The sequence below is a fragment of the Orcinus orca genome, chromosome 11 (assembly GCF_937001465.1).
Source record: "Orcinus orca chromosome 11, mOrcOrc1.1, whole genome shotgun sequence".
In the NCBI taxonomy this organism is placed as follows: domain Eukaryota; kingdom Metazoa; phylum Chordata; class Mammalia; order Artiodactyla; family Delphinidae; genus Orcinus; species Orcinus orca.
In genome coordinates, this window is record NC_064569.1 from 102,370,930 (window position 1) to 102,392,188 (window position 21,259).

A 21,259-nucleotide genomic window follows, 5' to 3' on the forward strand; every position below is an offset into this window, starting at 1 on the left:
ATTAAAAGGTGGCCCTCGCCCCCGTCCCCCTCCTATGCTTTACCTCTCAGTTGTTTCAGACCTGGGCCCGGAAATACCCAGAGACCCAGAGTTAAACAGGCACCTGGGCCACGTTGACGTGTTAGCATTTATTGCTCAGGCGGTATTAAACTATGTCACACAAAAATGTAAATTGACAGAGACAGGACTATACACTTTTAAAACCCCATTTGTGTGGATTTTTCAAGCTCTCTCTGAAATAAGAGAGTGCAGGCCTGTGTTAAGCCCCCAGGCACCTCATTCCAGCTCTAAGACTCAGACTTTCTGGACCCCCAGGAGACATCAGCCACACCTGCACTGTCCCCTTGGCTCCCGTCCAGGCTGGGGAGCTGCAGGAAGGGGAGGGGGCCCCGTGGGCTGTGGCTGGGTGGGGGCTGCTTGTGTGCAGGTGAGAGCCACCTTGCTGCCCCCGTGCTTGTCTGGGGGCCTGACCAAGGCATTCGTCTTCCTGGCCCGCCCGGGACACGGAGGCCACCGAGACGTGGAGATGTGAGCTGTCAGTTTTCAGAGCCTTGGACAAGGGCCTTACCCCAGAGAACACTGAGCTGCCACAGTGGAGGGGGTTGGCCCCAGTGTCGTTGACAGAGGGCTCAGGACGGGTGCAGGCTGACCGCTGCTGAGCTGGGTCTCCACTGGCCGTGTAGGACACCCGTGCATGGACCAGAGCCACTGAACGGGGGCCCTTCCGGAAAGACTGGGTTTAAGTATAGAGAGAGCAGAAACGCAGGCAGGTGGGTTTCACGTGGGGAAGGCTGCACATTGGGGGTGGGGGCTGCCCTGCACCCCTGGTTCTGGGGGAAGTAGCCCCACGGGCTCTCGAGACAGGGCGGAAGCAGCTCTGCCCTCGTCAAGGAATCCATGCTCAGTCAGCGGGCGGGGCCCCCAAGAAGAGAAGGGCCGAAATGGGTGAGATCCACGCATGGCTTAGCGAGGTGTGTGTGCTGGCTGCGGACAGTAGGTGCTCTACAAAAGCAGGGCAGGGAGGCGGGGCGAGGTTTGGAGGAGCAGACACCGGCAGCCGGTCACTGGTCGGACCGGGAACCCAGAGACCCGTGGTTGCCCAAATGTCAGCGCCTGGAGAATTCAGCTCTAGCGTGGGCCCCTCCCTTACCTGGGGGCCCCGTGCTACTGCTCCTGTGGTTAGGCCACCTCCGGAGCACTGAACTGATTCCAACCCCCCCAGTCGGCGCAAAATAGTCAACGTTTGCCTATTTCAAAATTAAACTACCGTAAGAAATGAAAACTCCACGTTGCAGCCCAGCCTGCCCTACGAAAGGGGAGGGGCGAGTTGGAAGGTCGCGGCTCAGGGACGACTAGAGTCTGTGCGTTAAGTTAACAAGAGGGGTGCGCAGTCACTGGGCCATTTGCACCATGACGGCTCTCCACGCTTTCTCCTTGTCAAACTCCTTCAGGGGGCTTCTGGCCACCTGTGACTGAGACAGGCAAAGAGTTATTTGTCCCGGGCCACCCACGCGGCAGGAAGCAGGAAGGAGGCTCAGTTCCCTCTCACTACTCTGCTGTCCAGAGCCCCGGCACCTCCGGCCACGACCCAGAGCACATGTCCTCCGCAGGGGCGGGGCCTGGGCTGCGGGGTGGGCTCTGGATGGGGGGTGGGAGGCTGCCGTGAGTGGGCATCCTCCCAACAGCCGGGGAGCCGGGGGCTCGGGTGGAACCTGCCCCTGCCTCGTGAGGCCTCTTCCTGTGGGTCTGCATCCCAGCACCTGGCAGAGCAGCGTCTGCATTCAGTAGGTGCTCAGTAAATACTGCTGACTGTGGAATGATACACACCAGGGTGCAGGGGTAAGTCCCTCCAAGCTCTTCCTGGGGGCAGAGGCTGGACACTCCACAGAGAAGCGGTCTTGACCTGGCCCCGGAGGCTGTGAAGGCATCTCCAGGGGCATGACAACAGAGGAGGGAGGACGCTTGAGGCAACGGTCACCAAACAGGGAGGACAGCTGCCCGGTTCAGCACCCCCTGCGCCCCCAGAACTGGCAGTTCTGGAACATGGGGGGAGGATTCATTGGCCTGACACTGCACCTTGGCGTCCTGACGCAGAACCAGGGGGACCTCACGTGGGACCCAGGGACAAAGCCAACCCCGCTGGGGACTGACCACAACCGGGTAAAAACAACAACCAAACGACGCCATATGAGAAGTGCAACGAAGGGAGAGGTGGGGCAGGTAGGGTGGCTGAGGAAGGGCCAACGACGGACGCCGGAGTGCGTCCCCCGGGAAGGGCAGGAGAAGCCTCGTGGGGCGACAGGGTGACGAAGGCGGGAGGCTGGCCGCGCTGGACGTGTTGCCGGAGAGCAGCAGAGCAGGACGTGAGACGGGGTGGGCCCGGGTGGTGGCTGGGCGGGAGGAGCGCCTGCAGGGAGGGCCCTGCAGCAGCCTCCCAGGCACACGGAGCACCTGGAGGACAGTGGGCAGGTTTGCCCGGGAAAAGCACCACAGTGGGCAGCTCACGGGGAGGAGCCTTTCAGCCGTGGGGACAAGAGGCAGGGCCTGGGGCAAGTGCAGCGGCCTCGAGCCTGGCCGAGGGGCTGGCGTGACCCTCACAGCCCGCCGGCCAGGGGTCGCTGCCGCCACGTCTGTAGTGGGCACCCTGACGAGCCGCAGGAGGGAAAGCTCTGTGGTCCATGCAGAGGTTTGCCAAGTTCTCTTCTACATTTGTAAGAGTAGAACTGGAAGCATTCAGTCCATAACACCTTTCCAGAAATGGATTTGTGTTGGCCTGGCTGGCTTCAAAAGCGTATAACGTATTGTACCTTTCCAAGATTTTTCTGGGGCATTTTAAAAAATACGAAGTGACCCAACAGGTCTTGAAAGAAGTCAGCGCAGGTGGGCGTCGCTTTGCCCAGGGCCCTGGGAAGACAGCCCCACTGGGATGGGACGGGACGGGACGGGACAGGGAGCCACGCTCGCTCGGAGGCCACTCACCTCTCCCGCCGGGCGTCCCTGCGGGCCGGTCTGTGCAGCGTCCCAGGATGCGCCCGCCTTGAAGCGCACGCACTGGATGACCGTGGCCGTGTTGAGGCCCGCCTGCAGCAGCAGCTCCAGCATCAGCAGCAACAGAAGCGCGTCGTAGGACTGCCGGGGGTGGAGACAGGCGGTGAGCAGCCCGGGGCCTCTCCTCCTGGCTCTCAGCCACCCCCAGGGCCCCACCGCGTGGGCCCACTGCCCAGGGAGGCAGCGCACAGGCTTCCCAGGCCGTGGCCCCAAAGCACAGACCGTGAGCCCTGCCGCAGTCTGTGTGGAGCGGTTTCAGGCTCTCACTCCACTGTGCCCTGTTACGTCACCAGCCTGAGCAGGAACATTCTGTCTCAGTGAGAGAGAGTTGAGGAAATCACTTCTGCTCTGGGTTTAACAGAGGGACACAAAGATGACCCGCCTCGTGGGGCGACAGGGTGATGGTGCCGCTGCCCGGGTCAAGTCATCCAGGCCTCCCAACAACCACTCGTGTCCACAGCGGAGCCACTGAAACCACCTGTGGCCTCGCCGAGGGTGCCCAGATGGGGCGGAGGTCTGCTGTGGAGGCCCCGAGCCGGACGAGAGACAGGGACAGGGTCCGGGGCGGCGGGACACAGGCACGGTCGACAGATCCGTCTCGAGGCTGGAGGGTGCGGCACTTGCTGCTGGTGAGGAGGGGTCTGCCCAGGACTAGAGGAAGCCCCAGTGGCTGCAAGGACATCCACAGAGCACTGGCCCCTCCCCACACTGCAGGGGTGTCCTTCCAGCCTCAGAAATACAAAACAACGCGACGTTAAGACAAAGAAGAGCCCAGAAAATGTCACTTAGAAAAAAACCAAAAAGACTCAACAGCTCTGAAGTTTATATGCACATTTAACCATGAGTCCAGTTTTTTAAAAGATGCAACATTGGGCTGGCTATCTAGAGCCAGGCAGGGTGATTCTAAAATTCATAGAGGGACTTCCCTGGTGGCAGTGGTTAAGAATCCGCCTGCCAACACAGGGGACATGGGTTCGAGTCCTGTTCCAAGAAGATCCCACATGCTGCGGAGCAACTAAGCCTGTGCACCACAACCACTGAGCCTGCGCTCTAGAGCCTGCAAGCCACAACTACTGAGCCCACGTGCCGCAACTACTGAAGCTCTGCGTGCCTAGAGCCTGTGCTCCACAGCAAGAGAAGCCGCCGCAATGAGGCAATGAGAAGCCCGCGCACCGCAATGAAGAATAGCACCCCCTCACCGCAGCTAGAGGAAGCCCACGTGCAACAGCGAGGACCCAACGCAGCCATAAACAAATAAACAAATAAATGGATGAATAAATAAATAAATAGCATTCATAAGGAAGAACCAGCAAGCGACAGAAGTGAGTCAGCCCCGAAACGCAGGGCAGCTGGCCGCGAGGCATCGAGCAGGCCAGGTGGCGATGCCTGGTGCAAACCTCTGGGGTGCACCTGGCGGCACAGACCGGCCGAGGGGGGACAGTCAGGGCAGAAACGGACGCAAACAGACCGAAGCTCAGTGCGTGATAAAGGCAGAGTCTCAGACGACTGAGGAAAAGGTGGGCTTTTCAATAAACAGCATTGAACCACGAGCCATTTGAGGAAAGTCCGATGGGGCCCACTCCTTGTGCTGCACTCCAGGCTAAACTGCCGCGGAAACACAAGTACGAGCCTTTCTAATTGTGACTTAAAATCTAGAAGCAATAAAGGAAAATATTGACAAATTTAACTACGTAAAAACAACAACAGGGCTTCCCTGGCGGCACAGTGGTTGAGAGTCCACCTGCCGATGCAGGGGACACGGGTTCGTGCCCCGGTCTGGGAGGATCCCACATGCCGTGGAGCGGCTGGGCCCGTGACCCATCGCCGCTGAGCCTGCACGTCCGGAGCCTGTGCTCCGCGACGGGAGAGGCCACAACGGTGAGAGGCCCGCGTACCGCAAAAAAAACAACAACAACGACGATGACAACAAAGTTTCTACATGACAAAAATCACAACAAGCAGTGAAAACAGTTGCCAGGCTGAGGCTGCCGCTTGCATCTTCTGCGTCTGACGGAGGACTGGGCTCCCTGCGTTAGCAGCGTTCTCAAAGCCCACTAGGAAATGGTCAAGAGACACGGACGGAGGTTACTGGGGAAATGCAGCACTGTAGGCACACAAGAGGTCACTCATTTTCAGAGAGATGCGCGTAACGGCCCCACCCGAGGCTCTGTCTCTCACCTGTGTTACAAAGCCCAGCGTGGCGACCCTCCCCAGCTACGCAGAAGCAGGTGCTCTCATACCGTTGGTGGGAGGGAAAACGGGAGCCCCCAGGAGAAATTAAGTTAAAAAAAGAAAAAGGTGAGGTGTAGAAGCGTGGTTAGAGTGACCTGTTTTGTAGGAAAGAAGGAAAATAATAATATGCACTGTAGGTTACCTGTAGAAGGAATCGGGGAAGCCGTGGATGGGACCACAACTCCCCTGAATTTGCCTTTCAGATGGTTTGACTTGAACCACGTGAAAGTTTTATATATTCAAAAATACTATTAAGAGGGAAAAAAGCATCAGAGCCTAAAACTGAATACAGAGAGAAACCATCAAACTTGACTGTGTAGCAGGACCGCTCACAGAAGGGGGTGCCTTCACAGAGCACATGACCGTACCTCCGCGTACAGCGAGCCGTCCCTCACCCAGCAGGTGCGCTGCTGGTCGAAAGTGGGTCCTGTAATTGTGAACACGTGTGAGTCGTCAGGCAAATTTAAGCAGTAACTATATTCAATGTTACCAGGATTTTTGGACTAAGAGAAAAGTGATGCAAATATAAAATAACAGAGGTTAAGGGGGAAAAAACCCTAGAACGTAAAATCTGAATTGGAAATAGCAATATACGTCAGGGATCTTTAAGTGGGCATACATTTCTCAGCTCCGTCCACTGACAGGGCTCAGGAGTAATGATGCCCCCACAGGAATGGGTACACGGCCCCCCTCCAGGGGTGAGGGCGAGACACGGCAGGACCAGGACCAGGTGAGCCCGGGCCATCTCAAGCGTCTGACGGGAGAGGAGGATGTGCTGGCATCTGGGAGCCCAGGGGTGGGTCGCCCTGAGCGTCAAAGAACAAAGGATGCAGCGCTCTGCCGACAACGACACGCACACGTCCTCCGTGGGGTTCTCGGGCAGGCGCAGGCGTGAGCGCCCCGGCCTCCCCTGTGGCCCTGGCCGCGAGCAGCCCTCAGTGCTGCCCACAGGCGCTTCCGTCCTGCGAGGGATCGCCTGCCCTCCGAGAGGCACCCTGGCAGCCGCTGCAAGCCGGCCAGGATGGCAACACCAGTGCACCTGGACTTGCTCCCGCTGACGCCACTGCAAACAGATCCACAGGTGGGACCATCTCCCGGACAACTGGCCTGGACTCCGAAAGGTCAGTGTCCTGGGGGAGAAGTGGGAACTGTCCCAGATCCAAAGAGACTGAGCGACCCTCATAGCTCTGAGAACCTCAGCCCACGAAGCATCTTCTCGGGACGGTCTGAGGGGACAATGTGCTGTCACCTAGCACGTCAGCCACCTCAGCTGTGCAGGAGACTGTCCTTACTGTTGAGATGCCAGAGCATCTAAGGGCGAAGGGTCACCTCAAACCTCTGCCACTCGCTTTCAGATGCCTCTGGAAAACGATGGCCATGTGTGTGCTCCACCCACCCGTCAGCATAAACACGCACACGGACACACACGTAAACCACCAGGGAATCTCAGTGTTTACTGCATTAACCTTTCAACTCTGCCATATGTTTGAAATTTCTCATGATAAACATTTGGGGGCAAACACTGTCTATACTGAAACTAACGTCACCTGGAGCCCGAGCCTGCGGGGAGGACGCTGGACCCCCGAGAAGCCCCCGTAGAGGGGAGGCTCTCACTCTCCTCAGTTGACCCAGGAACCAATGGGGTCTCTCATGAAACTGGACAGACGGTGACTCTTAAATGCAAGTGGATGGGAACAGGGCCGAGAAAATGTAAGGCGCCTGTGAAGAGGGGTGTCTGGGGGGTGCCCAGGGCAGAGCAGCCCAGAGGAGAAGAACAGAAGCAGCTGAGCGGTGCCGGGCAGAACGGGCATCAGAGAAGGGTGCACAGACGCCTCACAGTGCATGGAGAAAAGCAAATTAGCAGAACCAGCTCCATGCGCGTCAGGCCGTGCGCAAAGCCAGCTCCGGCCATCTGCCCCGGCGTGGGCAGCGGCTCAGCGCTGCTCAGCGGCATCGTGTTTCTAGAGTTTAAAATAAAATAAAAGAACACCCACCTTGAAGGCTGGCGGGTAATCTTTAAAGACATCCATGATTCTCATTACGCTGAAGGACAGGTACCCCGAGGCCGTGAACAGCAGCGGGGCCGCGAGGCTGCAGATGGCTATCAGCACCTCCACCTGGCGGGAAGCAGACAAGAGTGGGAGGTCGGGGTCTGGGAGCCACTGCCTGGACAGAGGGCGCGGCCCGGCAATCACACAGCGGGAGTTACGAGCGGCGTGTGTCTGCGTCCAGCCTGGGGCGCCTGCTGAGTCTCTGTGCTCGGTCTGTCCCTTAACTCAAAGCTCACCACGTGTCTCGCAAGTTTTCTCAACTTAGGCGCAATTCGCTCTGTTGATAACATAGCACTTAGGAATTGATGGCCTCCTCCCAGTGCCCTCTGACCTGCTCCTGCGACCTCCCAAGGCCCTCCCGCCTCGGAGAGCCATGCCTGGCCCAGAGGCCACGCAGGCCCAGGTGTCGGCTGAGCTCAGCACCAGCTCGGAAGCTCACTTGGGCCGGTTTAGCGACTGTCACTGTCCGACATCCACAGCCGGACAGGGCGCCGCCTCTGCTGAGTCCCAGGAATCTCTCCCGACTCTTATGCCAAATGGGCCGTTTCTGCTTACTTCCACAGACAGCCCAGCCCTCGGACAGTCGCAAAGCCCCCTCAAGCCCGCAGCCTGCAGACGCCCCTCAGATGCTCGTCCCCGACCCCGCCCAGCCCGGCAGGTCACTCCGCGGGTGCCTGGAACCCGGCCGGGCTTCACCTACCAGAGATCTGCTGGGACACTCTGCCGTCACATGACTGGCAATGGCGCTTGGAAAACACTAAGAGAAAAGGAAAAAGAAAGGCTTCAGAGATGAGAGCCCAGCAAGTCAGATACCAAACGTGTACCCTCCCGTTCTGATTCGGGCCATCCTGGTCGCCAGGAGAGCCGGGGATCCGTGCAAGAGAGGCAGAGCAGCCTGGAACCCGACACCTGCTCTCTCAGGTGCGGCACCCGCCCCCAAGTGCTCGTGTGCGTGGCTACTGCTCGGTCTCGATTCAGCACTGCACCGGGGAAACGTAACACAGACTCAGCAGCTTTGTCCGAGGCAGGGTCTGTGTTCCAACTTGCAATTGTCCCGATGATGTCCTGGTCCAGCTGGGTCTGTCCCCAGCTCAGGACCCAGTCGATGATCACGCTTCATGTTTCTTGTCAGTTCGCTGGCCTCATTGACGGGGAGGCCTCAGCTGACGCTCAGCGGTGCCGCCTTCACGATGCCGCATTTCTGGAGGGAGCGCCAGCTGGCCGCTGGCGGGCTCTGTTGGGCTCTCAGACTCAGGGCCCCTGGAGACACCGCGCCCCTGCCCACCGTGTTTGACCACTGGGGGCTCCTCCATTAGACCAGCATTCCTGTCCCTTTGTAATCAATAAATGCCTTTTCCCACTTATTTTAAGGAGCTTGATTTAGTTCTACACGATTCGGGCAGAGGGAAGCTCAGGGGAGCACAGGGCTTCCTCAAGGTTGCTGAGTGCTGGGCCCAGCCCCCTGCCATCCATCTGCCCCCCAGCCGGGGATCCAGGTGCCCAGGGGTCCGCCGCCCCAGCCCAGCACAGCCTGCTGGGCCCAGGTGTGTCCGGGCCCCAGTTACCCATCCACATGCCCACAGAGGAAAAGGAAATGCCCAGGCCCTTGCTGTGGGAGCACCAAGCACAGGAGCCTGTGGTTTGGGGCATCACGTGACACGTGGAAACTCGGGTGTGCAGGGGCCCATCGCAGCTGCTCCCAGCGGATGTGTGGCCCACACCCAGCCAGCAGCACAGCCAAGGGGGGCCAAAGCCTGTGGGCCGTGTGTTCCCCGGGCCGCATTTCAGCTAAACGCTAAACAACACTAAATTACATAAGTCAACTCGGACTTACTTATAAAAGGATGAAAGGCCCATGTTTAGAACAGTGACTGTGTAGTCAGTAAGCACTTACCAAGCACAAGGTGCGGTGCTAGGCATTTACGGTAGTCGTATTCAATGTAAAATAATATAAATGTATTACATTTTAAAACGTATTATAAAACAATATGAATGTTATATGTTATAAAATAATAAAACAAGTACTTTTCAGGGAAACTAATACAAAAAATATAAAATACTAATAGCAGCTACCACGTCCCCGGTGCCGCAGTGGATAAGAATCCACCTGCCAATGCAGGGGACATGGGTTCGAGCCCTGGTCCAGGAAGATCCCACATGCCACGGAGCAACTAAGCCCGTGCGCCACAACTACTGAACCTGCGCTCTAGAGCCCGTGAGCCACAACTACTGAAGCCCGCACTTAGAGCCCGTGCTCCGCAGCAAGAGAAGCCACCACAATGAGAAGCCCGCGCACCGCAATGAAAGAGTAGCCCCTGCTCGCTGCAACTAGAGAAAGCCTGCGCGCAGCAACACAGCCAAAAATAAATAAATAAATTTATATTTAAAAAAAATAATAGCTAATCTGAGGGAGTAAATAGTATCATGATTACAAAAATACATCTGTATGAGGTACTGGTATCCTCAAGCCAGTTTAAAATAATAATAATAATAATACCAGCTAACATCCCGACTCATTTAATCCTCGGTTCCCAATTCGCCCTGGTCTGGGGCCCACGAGGACCTGGGAAGCATCTTGCTCGGCCCACCAGCGCCCACTCCCCACCCCCACCCCTCCTCCTGCTGCTTTCCAGCCTGACTGCCCCAAAACCGAGCTCAAAGGTCGGCCACACTGACGCGGGCCACCCAGGGTGTACTCACGGCCACTAAGATCCAAAAGAACGTCACCGAAAGGTGCGGGCCTGAGATGGCGTCATCCACGTTCAGAGCGATGACCCCTCCAAGGATGGCGGAGACACCGGCGATCACCTCGATGACCTGGGGGCAGAGAGTGTCACCCAGGGGAACGGGCAGGCTCCCCGGGGTCCCTGGAAGGGGGCGGGGGTGCAGAGGGTCCTGTGAGTTCAGGGCAGAGCATCAGGGCGCCCCGTGCTGAGACACTGAGGATAACCTCCAAGGGGATATCGAAAACGCATATTTCCAACCCAAATTCGTGGGAAAGGGAAGGAAGAAGCTCCTGCCAATTCAAAGGAAGGTGGGAAAAGGCATAGAAAATAGGAAACAAAAAGATGGAGAAATAAATATGAAAGTGTCAGGAATTGCGCTCTGAGTGAACCAGCTCAATTCAAACGGCACCAACACTCTGTACAGAAACTGCCCAGATGTAAGGACAGGAAGAGCTGGAAGAAGAGGGGAAGATAACTGGGAAAATATTAACCAAGAGGTAACTGACATAGTTAACAATATATGTTCTATGGCAAAAGCCACTACTACAGAGAGTTGCTCGCAATGATTAAAAAAAAAAAAAATGAAGGAAGGAAGGAATTCTAAACTTTCGCGTACCTAAAAACCCAGGCTCCAAAACTCTATGGTGAAAAGCTACAGAATTACAAAGACAAATTGATAATGCCCACAGATTGGGAGGTTTTTAACAGATCTTTCAGTAATAGAACGAGTAGACTAAAAGATTTTGGAGAGGACGTAAACGAGTGAAGACACAATTAACATATAATTTATGGACACATTGAGAGTAAAAGGGGGTGTACTGTCAACCAGGACAGTTCATGTACCAGGGACACGCCTACACCATATTTATCTAGTACTCCCCCAACAATGAAATAAAATAAGGAGAAAGAAAAGCTTTTCTTACGGAATAGGATTTCAGGACCCGAGCAGGAAATGTCACTTCATACAGAATGTTGGTGCTCTCGGAGATGGAGCCCTGAAAAGAAACAAAACCTCATCACAGGGGTGGCCGTCCGTCCAGGCCGTCGCTCGGGTGATGGTCTGAAACGTGAGCATCTGGAAGACGCTCCTGGATCTCCAGGCTTCGGCGCAAAAGCTCAAACACGGACCTTCTCGTTGCATGTGAAAATGTGTTTGATTGCTGAAGTCCTAGTTTACAAGGTGATACTTCAGGCGGACTTGGTCTCTGCGTGTAACACTACTGGGGGGTGGGGGTGGTGTTACTTGGTCAGGATCAGGCTACGGAGGAGATGGTGCTGCATCTCCAGGTTTGCCTCCCTGGGGCCGTTGGCCCCTCGCTCCGCAGCCGGGTCTGCGGTGCAGCCGTGCCTCAGGCTGGACCAACCTTCTGCTTGCAGTGCGCCTCGCTGGACCGCGCAGAGATGATCACCGTGGCTGCCATGAAAAGCTCCAGCAGAAGCAGCAGAATCAGATTGAAATTGATCTGCCAAAGGAGAACACATACGTCTGTAAAACCGGCTTCTTCACTTTCATCCAGTAAATGTGGACAATCCCACGAAGGGGCTTAGACGCCTCTTCAAAGTCTCAGCAACTTTTCTGTCCAAAGCCAGATGCCAGGCACACAGCTCTGACTCACGTATGTCTTTTTGTTTGTTGGTTGGTGGGTTTTTTATTTTAAATTATTGTTGGCTCAAGGGCTGGATTTGGCCCTCGGGTTGTAGTCTGCCCTGATCTCAACCTTCCTTGGTGTTTGGTCTCTCCTGGGTATTTACTCTAAAGGGATGAAAACTTACGTTCACACCAAAACCTGCCCACGTTTATAGCAGCTCTGTGCATAATTGTCCCAAAGAGAAAACACCAGAGGGTTGGGGGTTACGGAGCTGATGCACGTCCTGACTGTTGGCAGTTACAGAAATCCATGCCTGTGTTTAAATCCACAGGACAATACCCCAACAAAGTTGATTTAACTGTGTGATATAAAACCAACCAATCGGGAATCTCCTGGCAGTCCAGTGGTTAGGACTCAGCACTTTCACTTCCGTGGCCAGGTTCAATCCTTGGGCGGGAAACTAAGATCCCATGCAGCGCGGCCAAAAAAATAATAAAATAAAATAAAACCAACCAATTGAGAGCCTCTATGGGCCTCTCCCGCCACCTGCCCCAATCACCTGGGCAGCCCCTCCGCCCTGAGCCCACCGAGATTATTCATGCTGGCAGGTCTGAGCCTGCTCACCCTGCCTCACATCTCTCCCTGCGGAAACCCAGTGAAGGCTCCTGCCCACGTGTCCCCTCTCCCTGCCTCCTGACCGGCCCTGGGGCCCCCTCCTCTTGGGATCTGTGATAAACTATCTTTGCAGTGGCAGTCGTCTCCTGATCTCTTGGCCTCATTATACCCTCAATGATGATTTTTAAAAATTCTACATTTAAAAACAAATGCAACTAATAAGTTGGATCTACAGAATTGTACATGCAAAATAAAACATAGAATTTTCATTCTTTTGTAGCATTTGTGTAACACTAACAAAAATTGACCATCTATTAGGCCACAAAACAAACCCTGGTAAATTCTGAACAATCAGTACATTATAGGTTGTACATTCTGACCCCAATGTAGTGATATTAGAAACCAATAATAAATGGGTGACCTTTTAAGATAATTCCACATGTCTGTTTCATCAGGGTTCTAGGCAGAGACTGACAACCAGAAATACAAAGTGAGGTTAACAGAGCAAAGCCAGTTCTTTGAAAAGACTACTAAGAGATACAATAGAGATATAAATTACATTTCAGAATGAAAAGGAGAAATAACTAAAATATTTGGCTTGAATTAAAAACGGTGAGCAAGATGAACGACTGTAAACTAATAATTTCAAAAACCTGCACGATATAGATAAACTTTTGATAAAAATATAAAACCCAAAATTTGACACAAGAAGAGACCAAAAACTTTAACACTAATAATGAAAGCACCCCTCACCAACAGCCCCGGATGGAGATGACTTTACAGGTGAGGTCTACCCTACTTTCTAGAAGCAGCGACTTCTTATCATATCAAGGTTTTACAAAAAACAAAAGAGAGATGAGAGCTGCCTCGTTCATTTTATGAGACCAGTATAACCCTGGTTCTAAAACCGGACAAAGGGGTCTTCCCTGGTGGCGCAGTGGTTAAGAATCCACCTGCCAATGCAGGGGACACGGGTTCAATCCCTGGTCCAGGAAGATCCCACATGCCGCAGAGCAACTAAGCCCATGCGCCACAACTACTGGGCCTGCGCTCTAGAGCCCACGAGCCACAACTACTGAAGCCTGCACACCTAGAGCCCGTGCTCCACAGCAAGAGAAGCCACTGCAATGAGAAGCCCACGAGTAGCAACAAAGACCCAAAGCAGCCAAAATTAAATTAAAAAAAAAAAAAAAAAACGTATTGGAAACTCTTTAGATACAACCTATTTAAAATTCAGGAATAAGCCAGAGAGCCCCACGGTAGCAGAAGTCCTGGCCAGAGCGATAGAGCAAAAGGAACAACAGGGTTAGACTGAACAGGAGCGTTTAAACTGTCGTTATCTGCAGACGATAGGGTGACCTACATAGAGAAACCAACATAACCTACAGAAAACGCGGAGGATACGAGTCCAGCAAAGCTTCCAGACACAAAGTCCACTTATAAAAACCCTTTTTTAAAAACCAGTACAATATGAATAAGGTCTAAGTTAACATGTGCCAATGTCAGTCTCCTGATTTGACCATGTAAGATGCTCTCATTGGGGAAAACTGGATGAAGGATACACAGGAATGCTCTGTACTATGTGTGCAAATTCCTTCCAGTCTCAAATATTTCAAAATAAAGAAAAAATGAAAATCAGTAGCCTCTCTCTGCACTAGCAATAAGCCATCTAAAAATATAATTTAATAAATAAGACACCATTCATACTAGCAACACATCTGTGAATCATCTAGGGATTATCTAACCAAGAATACTCAGAACTTTCCAACCCTAACAAAGGACAGAGATGATATGAGTAAGTAGAGACGGTCTATGCTCTCAGTGGGATGACTCCACGGAATAAAGATGTCGCTTCTCACAAAACTACTCTGTAAACATCAAGTAATCGTAATAGAATCCCAGCTGTATCTTTTGAGGAACTCAATAAACTTATCCTGAAATATATTTGAAATAGGAGCTGTCAGCTTTGAAGAAGGAAGACAACTGGAGTCACGAAGCCACAATACAAAGCGTGGCGTCGAGCAGCTCGCGGGGGAACTTGACACACGGTGTGGCAGCAAGTGCTGCGGCTCACAGGAAGAGACCCCTGATTTCGGACAAGCCCAGGACGGGAAGGAAGCCCAAGAGGGCAAACACCCAGGAGGAGGGGCTCAAAAGTACTAGTGATCAGAGAGTGTGACCTGAGGTGACAGCAAGCCACTGTCACCAGACGGGAAAACGGGGGCTGTTGGGGACGCCAAGTGCGGGAAAGGCTATGGGACCTGGCAGCCTCCCGCTGGCGGTGAGGGTGTGTCCTGGGCTTAGCTGAATCCAGGTGGACTCACGCCCCTCCCCGGCCTACGAGGACCCCGAAGGCATGTGCCCACGTCGGCCCAGTTGTGGAAGGGGAGCGTCGGAGGCCGTGGAGCTGGATCCTTCCCTAAAGAAAGCGGGGCCCACGGCGGACATGCAGCAGCCCAGGCAGGGATGGCAGGTGGGAAAGAGGGAGCAGAGACTCTACAGCGAAGCCCTGCGTGGCTGTCCCCAGGGCGGAGGCTCAAGTCCAGCGCCCGGCTCCACAGGGAGACAGGGGAGGGGAGCAGCCCCTTTCCTGAGCGGCCTCACGCTGCAGTTTCCTGTTTCACCATTTGTGACCTTGTGTTTGGACACCGGTGGTCCTGACATCGTGGTCCTGGGGTCCTTCCACGTGTTTAGGTGTCCGAGCTTCGTGTCCTGCACGTGACCTGGCTGGACCTTCGAGGTGGCAGGCCTGAGGGTGTGGCTAACGGCGGGCTCTGGCGCTGGGGCCTGGGCTGGGGGACGATGCGGGTCCAGCTCCAGGGGAGGCATCCAGTAGGAGGAGGCTGTGAGCATGAAGCTTCGTGCGGGGAGGCCCCCAGTAGGAGGAGGCTGTGAGCATGAAGCTTCGTGCGGGGAGGCACCCAGTAGGAGGAGGCTGTGAGCATGAAGCTTCGTGCGGGGAGGCACCCAGTAGGAGGAGGCTGTGAGCATGAAGCTTCGTGCGGGGAGGCACCCAGTAGGAGGAGGCTGTGAGCATGAAGCTTCGTGCGGGGAGGCCCCCAGTAGGAGGAGGCTGTGAGCATGAAGCTTCGTGCGGGGAGGCCCCCAGTAGGAGGAGGCTGTGAGCATGAAGCTTCGTGCGGGGAGGCCCCCAGTAGGAGGAGGCTGTGAGCATGAAGCTTCGTGCGGGGAGGCCCCCAGTAGGAGGAGGCTGTGAGCATGAAGCTTCGTGCGGGGAGGCCCCCAGTAGGAGGAGGCTGTGAGCATGAAGCTTCGTGCGGGGAGGCCCCCAGTAGGAGGAGGCTGTGAGCATGAAGCTTCGTGCGGGGAGGCCCCCTGTAGGAGGAGGCTGTGAGCATGAAGCTTCGTGCATCTTTCACAATTTCTTCGTCCATTTTGTGCGCTTGGGGGGCACCACCCTAGGTAATGGACGTTGGATTATCTGTTTTGGTTTGGAGTTTTTGCCACGATCCACAGGGCTGCTAGGAACACACCGCCTGGTCACATGCATGCGTGTCTCTCCAGGAGTGCCATGGGGCTCCCCAGTGTATGTACTTCTTCAGAAAGGACCTGCAAATTCCAGACTTTTCCACAGAGCCTGCAGCAGCGCGTAGGAGCTGTCGGACGTGAGGGAACCACCCTGGGCTCCCGCCCGTCCCGACGCTGGAAACGGCATCTCCTGTGGCTTTCATTGACCTCCTCTGATTACGAGTGTGGCTCCCCTGAGCTGCGCGTTGGCGCTGTGGCTTCCTGCTGGTGAGCGCTTGCGTGGTCCCCTGCTGCCCTTCACTTTCTCCCAAGGCTCCTCATGTATCCTGGGACCAGCCAGCTGCTCCAAGAGAACGCGTCCCCTTCCGTACAGAGTGTGCTCCTTGTGTCTGCGGGACGACTGGCCGCGGCTTCGTGGTGGGCGGGCCAGGGGCAGGGCCCCCCCAGGTTGGTCACGGCTGTGCTCCGGGCCGGGGCTGCGGCCGCGCACGTGGGGCTGCCTGGGCCGACTGGTCAGGGGCGGCTCTCCTGTCCTGCTGGGACGGCTGTGGGGTGCGGGTGAGTCCCCAAACACGTTCAAGGGGGCTCCACCCCAGCCCTTGGTCACCACCTAAACCTGCTGGGTCCTGCCTGCAGGCGCACTTGCTCTGGACCCACGGGACAGGCGCCCACTTCTGCGTAGGGTTTCTTTGGTAAAGAAGCGTTGTAATTCTCAGCGAGGCTTTATGATTTCCTACAAGAGCCTCCAGACTTTTTGTTAGGTTTATTCCCAGGAACTTTATAAAATGATATCTGTAATTAAATAACATTTTCCAAAACCTCTGTTTCTGGCACAAACAACTGTTTTACATTGATTTTCACATCCAGCAACCATGCTACGTGGGCTTAATAATGCAAATGTCAAGAAAGGAGAAAATCATCTCTTCTGCAGAAGATGGCAGCACAGGTGCTCCTTTCAGATCCGCGTGTCTGTCCATTTTGCATGCCCTAACACACCTGGCTGAGATGTCCTCGGGCCACCACATCCTCTTCCCGATCTTAAAGAAAACGTGTTGAACACAGAGCAGAGGTATCTCTGATCAGGTCCTGTTTCCTAGAGATGTTTTTTCTGCTGCATTGTAATTTAAATTACAAGACTCTTCCATTTTTCTTAACGGAACATAAAGTAACAGGGCAACTTACGTCAGCAGTATCGCAGATCTGATGAAAGATGTTATTACATTACTGTTAATGTTTAAGAACTGTTGTGAAAGAGATACAAAAATCAGTGAATTCGTCCACTGAAATTAGTGAAAGCGTTAAAGACAATTCTTTTCTTCGGAAGCCTAAATGAAATTCTCAAACTCAAGAGCTAAGATACACATCTCCGGTGTAACTACCCAGCAGATAGCTCACCAACGCCAGCTCCGAGCCCACAGGGCTCAGCAGACCCAGTGGGACCAGAGCCCTCAGCTCCTGTGACCCCAGGAGGACCCACGTGGCTTTCCAGGGACTCACATCTACTGCTGACGGGTTCAGTACAAGTTTGCATCCAAACCAGATCAAACACGTCGTGGTGACAGCAAACGTGGACACAAACAGTATCTGGAAGTTGGGAATCTGGAAAACAAGACAGGAGGGGTTTCGTTCTCCTTTGTGTGAGGAAAGAAACCAAGTGACATTCAACCACATAACCGGGCATTCATCACCCATCCCAAGGATGGGGCACCTGGAGTCAGCTGGGGGGATGCCTGCGAGCTCGGGCCCCTCCGCCCTCCTGGGGGCAGAGGGAGGGGGGTTGAAGGAAGCCCCACGGCGCGGGTGCAGGGCTGCAGAGGGTGCGGACAGAAGGCTGGACTCACCACGCTGACGTTTCTCCTCCAGACAGCAAAGCTCACTATGGCTGAGGGGATGCACTGAAAAGAGAGAGCAGGTGAGCGTCCCTGCTGGTCACTCTGTGTCCTGAAAACCCACATGGCCCGAGACATGTCCCCCTCCATCAGACGCAGTGGTCTCTCTCGACGCTGAAGGGTGCTGGGTCTTTCAAAATAATAATTCTGGAAAGAGTTTTAATTGTTCTGATGATGAAAAAGACACCGAAATGAAGACTGTCCTAGCTGGACGCGCTTAGAAGCAGATGTAGCTTCCTGTGGCCTGAGACCAGGCGCGTCTTGGTAAGAGTCACGCAGAAAGGGGAAACCATCTGCGTGTGAATGAGCAGAAATGCTCAGGGCCCCAGAGCCCCCGGGGTCCTCGTCAGAGGTCCCCACTGCGTCCCTGGAGCCGAGGACAAGGGAGAGGGCCAGCCTGGGCTCCGGGCGGGGCGGAGTTGGGGGGCCAGCCTGGGTCCCGTGGGCCGTGCCGGTGTCGCTCTTGCAGCAACGGGACCTCCCCGCCCAGACCCTGCAGTGGGATCTGGGGGTGGGGAGTGAGCCCAACAAGGGTCGGATGGGGGCTGGGCACCGACAGAGGACCCAGTGGGACCACCTGACTGGTCTCCCTAGCCCGTCACCCCTGGGGGTGAAGGACGTAACCGAAGATTTTGCTGGGACATCAGCCTAGGTCAGCGTGGCTCTGGAGCCATCTGAGTCAGAGGTCAGAGGTCCCTGTGACCCCCAACCAGGGCTGCTCCGGTGGTGAGCAAAGGGCCACCTAGAAGGTTCCAGAGAGAAGGGCAGGAAACGGGTCAAATTCTTTCAAGGGGTTTTCTTCTAAGGGAGTGGAGGCTGGGCAACCTGTGGCAGGGGGTACACGGTAAGGGCAGCTGCATCTGTCTTGTGTTTTCAGACTTTTGGGCATGCTGACAGGGCTGGAACAGGAGAGCAGATGGGCGAGAGGGCCCCCCAAACCCCAGGGGATGTGCCCTGTGCTTGAGCTGGTGGGAGTCACTGGTCGTCTCCCCATGAGGACTGGCGGCTCCCCAGGCCTCGGCTCTGAGTCCAGAAGCAGGTGCGAGCTCCGGGGAGGGGTGAGGTGTGGTCCCCAAGTCACAGAGGGGCTTCCCTGCCGCCTCATGGGGCAGCCGGGGCAGCAGGCCCTGCGTGTTGGAAATCAAAGTGCCGGTTCTTGCGCTGGAGTCTGTGGGGTAAGATAGACTTGCCTCATAGGTCATTTCCAAAAGCAACAGATGCTATTCGAAGGCAAAGTATAGGAAGAGAGTTTGAATGAGGAGCGAGTGACAGCGACGGGTAAATCTCAGAGCAAAAAACCCAGGTGCATAACCTCAAACATCAGTGCTGGCACAGGACTGCTACTCACTGAACCTGCAGCACAGCGTAGGTAATCCATCTCCAAAGGAAACACGTTTCCCAGGTAGAGGGAAAAGCCCGAGGTCACAAGCAGGCAGCTCTGCAAGACAGCAGCACAAATTCGGGTGACGACACAGTCGGGCCTGGAGATGCGGAGGCTGAGCAACTAGCCCTCTGACCACAGCTTAACTCTGCGCAACACCGACATCCCCGCCTGGATCCCGCCAGACCCCCTCCCTGCAGGACGGCAGCCGCCCACCCTCCCCCAGGGCAGGTTATGGGCATCTACACTTATTTGGGGGACAGGAGACTCTGTCAAAATTCAAAGCAAGAAATGGCGGCTCCACTCCCCAGAAAACGCCTTCACCCCACATGTGCAATTTCAGGGGCCTCGGGGCCCCCCAGGTCCAGGCACAGAGCCAAGCACACAACCCCATCCTGCTCAAGGCACCAGAGATGGAAACTCACTGCACAGGGTGAGGCCACGGGGTCGAAGTCACTGGTATAAGGTCACTCAGACCCGGGTGTGGGCAGAGGGCCGTGTGCACCCCATGGAATGGGGGCACTGGGGCCCGCGGGCCCGAGGGGCGGGGGAGGCCAAGGCGCACCCCTCAGGGAGAAGAGGGCAGCGGGATCAAGGGCTGTGGCCGCCGGATGCTGCGGGCAACAGAGTCCAGGACCTGGGAGTGAGAGGAGGCTGACCAGCCGCCCACCGCCCACCCGGGGGCTGGAGGGAGGAGTGACCTCTTCGACCCACACAGTGGGAGTTCCCGTCTCAGTGGCACAGGGTAGCGGCTGGGGAGAGGGTGGGCAGGACCACCAGGGTGCCGCGGGGCTGGCCCACAGAGCCCGGGACCCAGGGAGAGGCAAGACCCCAGCCCGGATCCTGGACCTCGGCCCCTGGCACGCTGACCCCCGAGCTCCTGCCCACAGAGAGGTGCGTCCAGTGGCCAGCCCAGGTGACCGCGCCCGCTTGGGCCAAAAGGGCTTCTTCTGTCGTCCAAGTGCTTATCCAGGCATATCGGAAGGGAGACGTCCCGGGACCCCAGGCAAGGTCCCCTCAGGCCTGCCCCCTCCTCCCTGCTGGCCCTGTCCCCTGGCCCCTCAGCCTTCCCTGGTCCCATGGCCCTGGGCTCCTGCGTCAGGACGCCGTCCTGCTGTCCACCCCCCAGAGGCCCCTCCTGAGAGTGTGGCCCCTCCTCCCCACCACTGCAGACCCCCAGGAGGTGAGGGTCGTGGAGGCCGCCCTGGTACAACACATGAGCCGGCAGGCTCAGCGTGGGCCCTGGGCTGTCCGACCCCTGCCAGGACACAGAGCCGCCACGGCCCAGAGGCCAGCAGGGCCAGCAGGACAGAGCCTCACCAGCTGAGGAAAATAACTCAAAGAGCAGAGCGAACAAGCACATCGGCACCCGTGAGTCTCTCAGAGGCAGAAGTAGCCCGGGGCTGCTCCTCCCTGGGCCATCTGGGAACAGCACCCAGGCAGCGGACCCCGGAGGGGACGGTGTCTCCGTGGGCCTGGCGCGGAGCTGCTCACCCCCATCAGCACGGAGAAGACCCACGTCTTGTGGCTGAAGCACGGGGGCAGCCTGGAAGACAGCTGAAGGTCACTGGGCTTGGTGTCCGGGGCGTAGCTCCCCGCATCCGGCCGCCCGCGCTCCAGTGGGGGCATCCGGTCGTAGCCCAGCTCCTCCCGGGCCATGGCGCTGCCGGGGGGCAAAGGCTGACATTAGCGGCCGCAGCGCTGCACTCACCACGCCACCACTTATTTATTTGTGATAAGATTACAAATTTCACTTCTGATCACTCTGAAAAAACTCCCAAAGAAGTGATTTTCAATAATACTTATTTTTAAGTTGTTTTCAGTAAAAGAGATATCATTTGTATAGAAGTACTGTAAGAAGAAAATAAGCAGTTAATTCCACAAGTGCATAAAATCACTTTCCCAGGAAAACGAACCTGAACAGTCTAGATTCACAGCAGGACTTCAGGCTTTAAGCGCTTCGCCCTCCCACCGCCCCCTCCATTTCACTTCCACTGGCAGCTCCACTTAGGAGTCTCATGATGTGCTGGCTACTCCAAACTCCAAACTGGACAAGAGATCACAGATGTGCTCCACACGAGGGTTTCCCGTCTGCACACTTACCTCTGCGGCGGTTCTGGTGTGGGAGCGCCGGTCTCTGGGTGAGGGGCTCCTGTTACCAAGTCACCCTGCCTTGGGCGTCCAGCAAGAACTATTCACAGACAGGACAAAAGCCTGGCAGAACTGCACTTAAGCCAGG

The 21,259-nt window shown here is 55.8% G+C and overlaps 1 protein-coding gene across 5 annotated transcripts; it reads right to left on the reverse strand.

The window, feature by feature from the left end:
• Positions 1–109: 109 nt before the first annotated feature.
• MLC1 (modulator of VRAC current 1) lies at positions 110–21,259 on the reverse strand. Of its 5 annotated transcripts, none has more exons than XM_049694636.1 (12): positions 21,124–21,259; positions 20,515–20,683; positions 18,988–19,077; positions 17,592–17,645; positions 17,248–17,349; positions 11,422–11,520; positions 10,981–11,052; positions 10,032–10,148; positions 8,032–8,088; positions 7,275–7,397; positions 2,980–3,129; positions 110–1,466 (listed from the first exon to the last, which is right to left on the reverse strand). In XM_049694636.1, the coding sequence occupies exons 2-12, from the start codon at positions 20,677–20,679 to the stop codon at positions 1,392–1,394; spliced, it is 1,104 nt and encodes a 367-aa protein (XP_049550593.1). In that variant the 5' UTR covers positions 20,680–20,683; positions 21,124–21,259; the 3' UTR covers positions 110–1,391. The 5 variants fall into 5 exon arrangements, with proteins under 5 accessions (XP_049550593.1, XP_033261219.2, XP_049550591.1 ...); XM_033405328.2 differs by having other exon boundaries at positions 110–1,472; positions 21,124–21,258; XM_049694634.1 differs by lacking the exon at positions 110–1,466 and adding an exon at positions 1,481–2,747.

Excerpts from the sequence above, each read along its gene's own strand:
- MLC1 (XM_049694634.1), bottom strand. The coding sequence starts at position 20,679 with ATGGCCCGGGAGGAGCTGGGCTACGACCGGATGCCCCCACTGGAGCGC. Across the intron at positions 11,521-17,247 it reads TGAACCCGTCAGCAGTAGAT|ATCAATTTCAATCTGATTCT; the intron begins GTGAGTCCCTGG and ends CTCCTTTGGCAG. Across the intron at positions 2,748-2,979 it reads AGGGACGCCCGGCGGGAGAG|GTGTTATGGACTGAATGCTT; the intron begins GTGAGTGGCCTC and ends ATTTCTGGAAAG.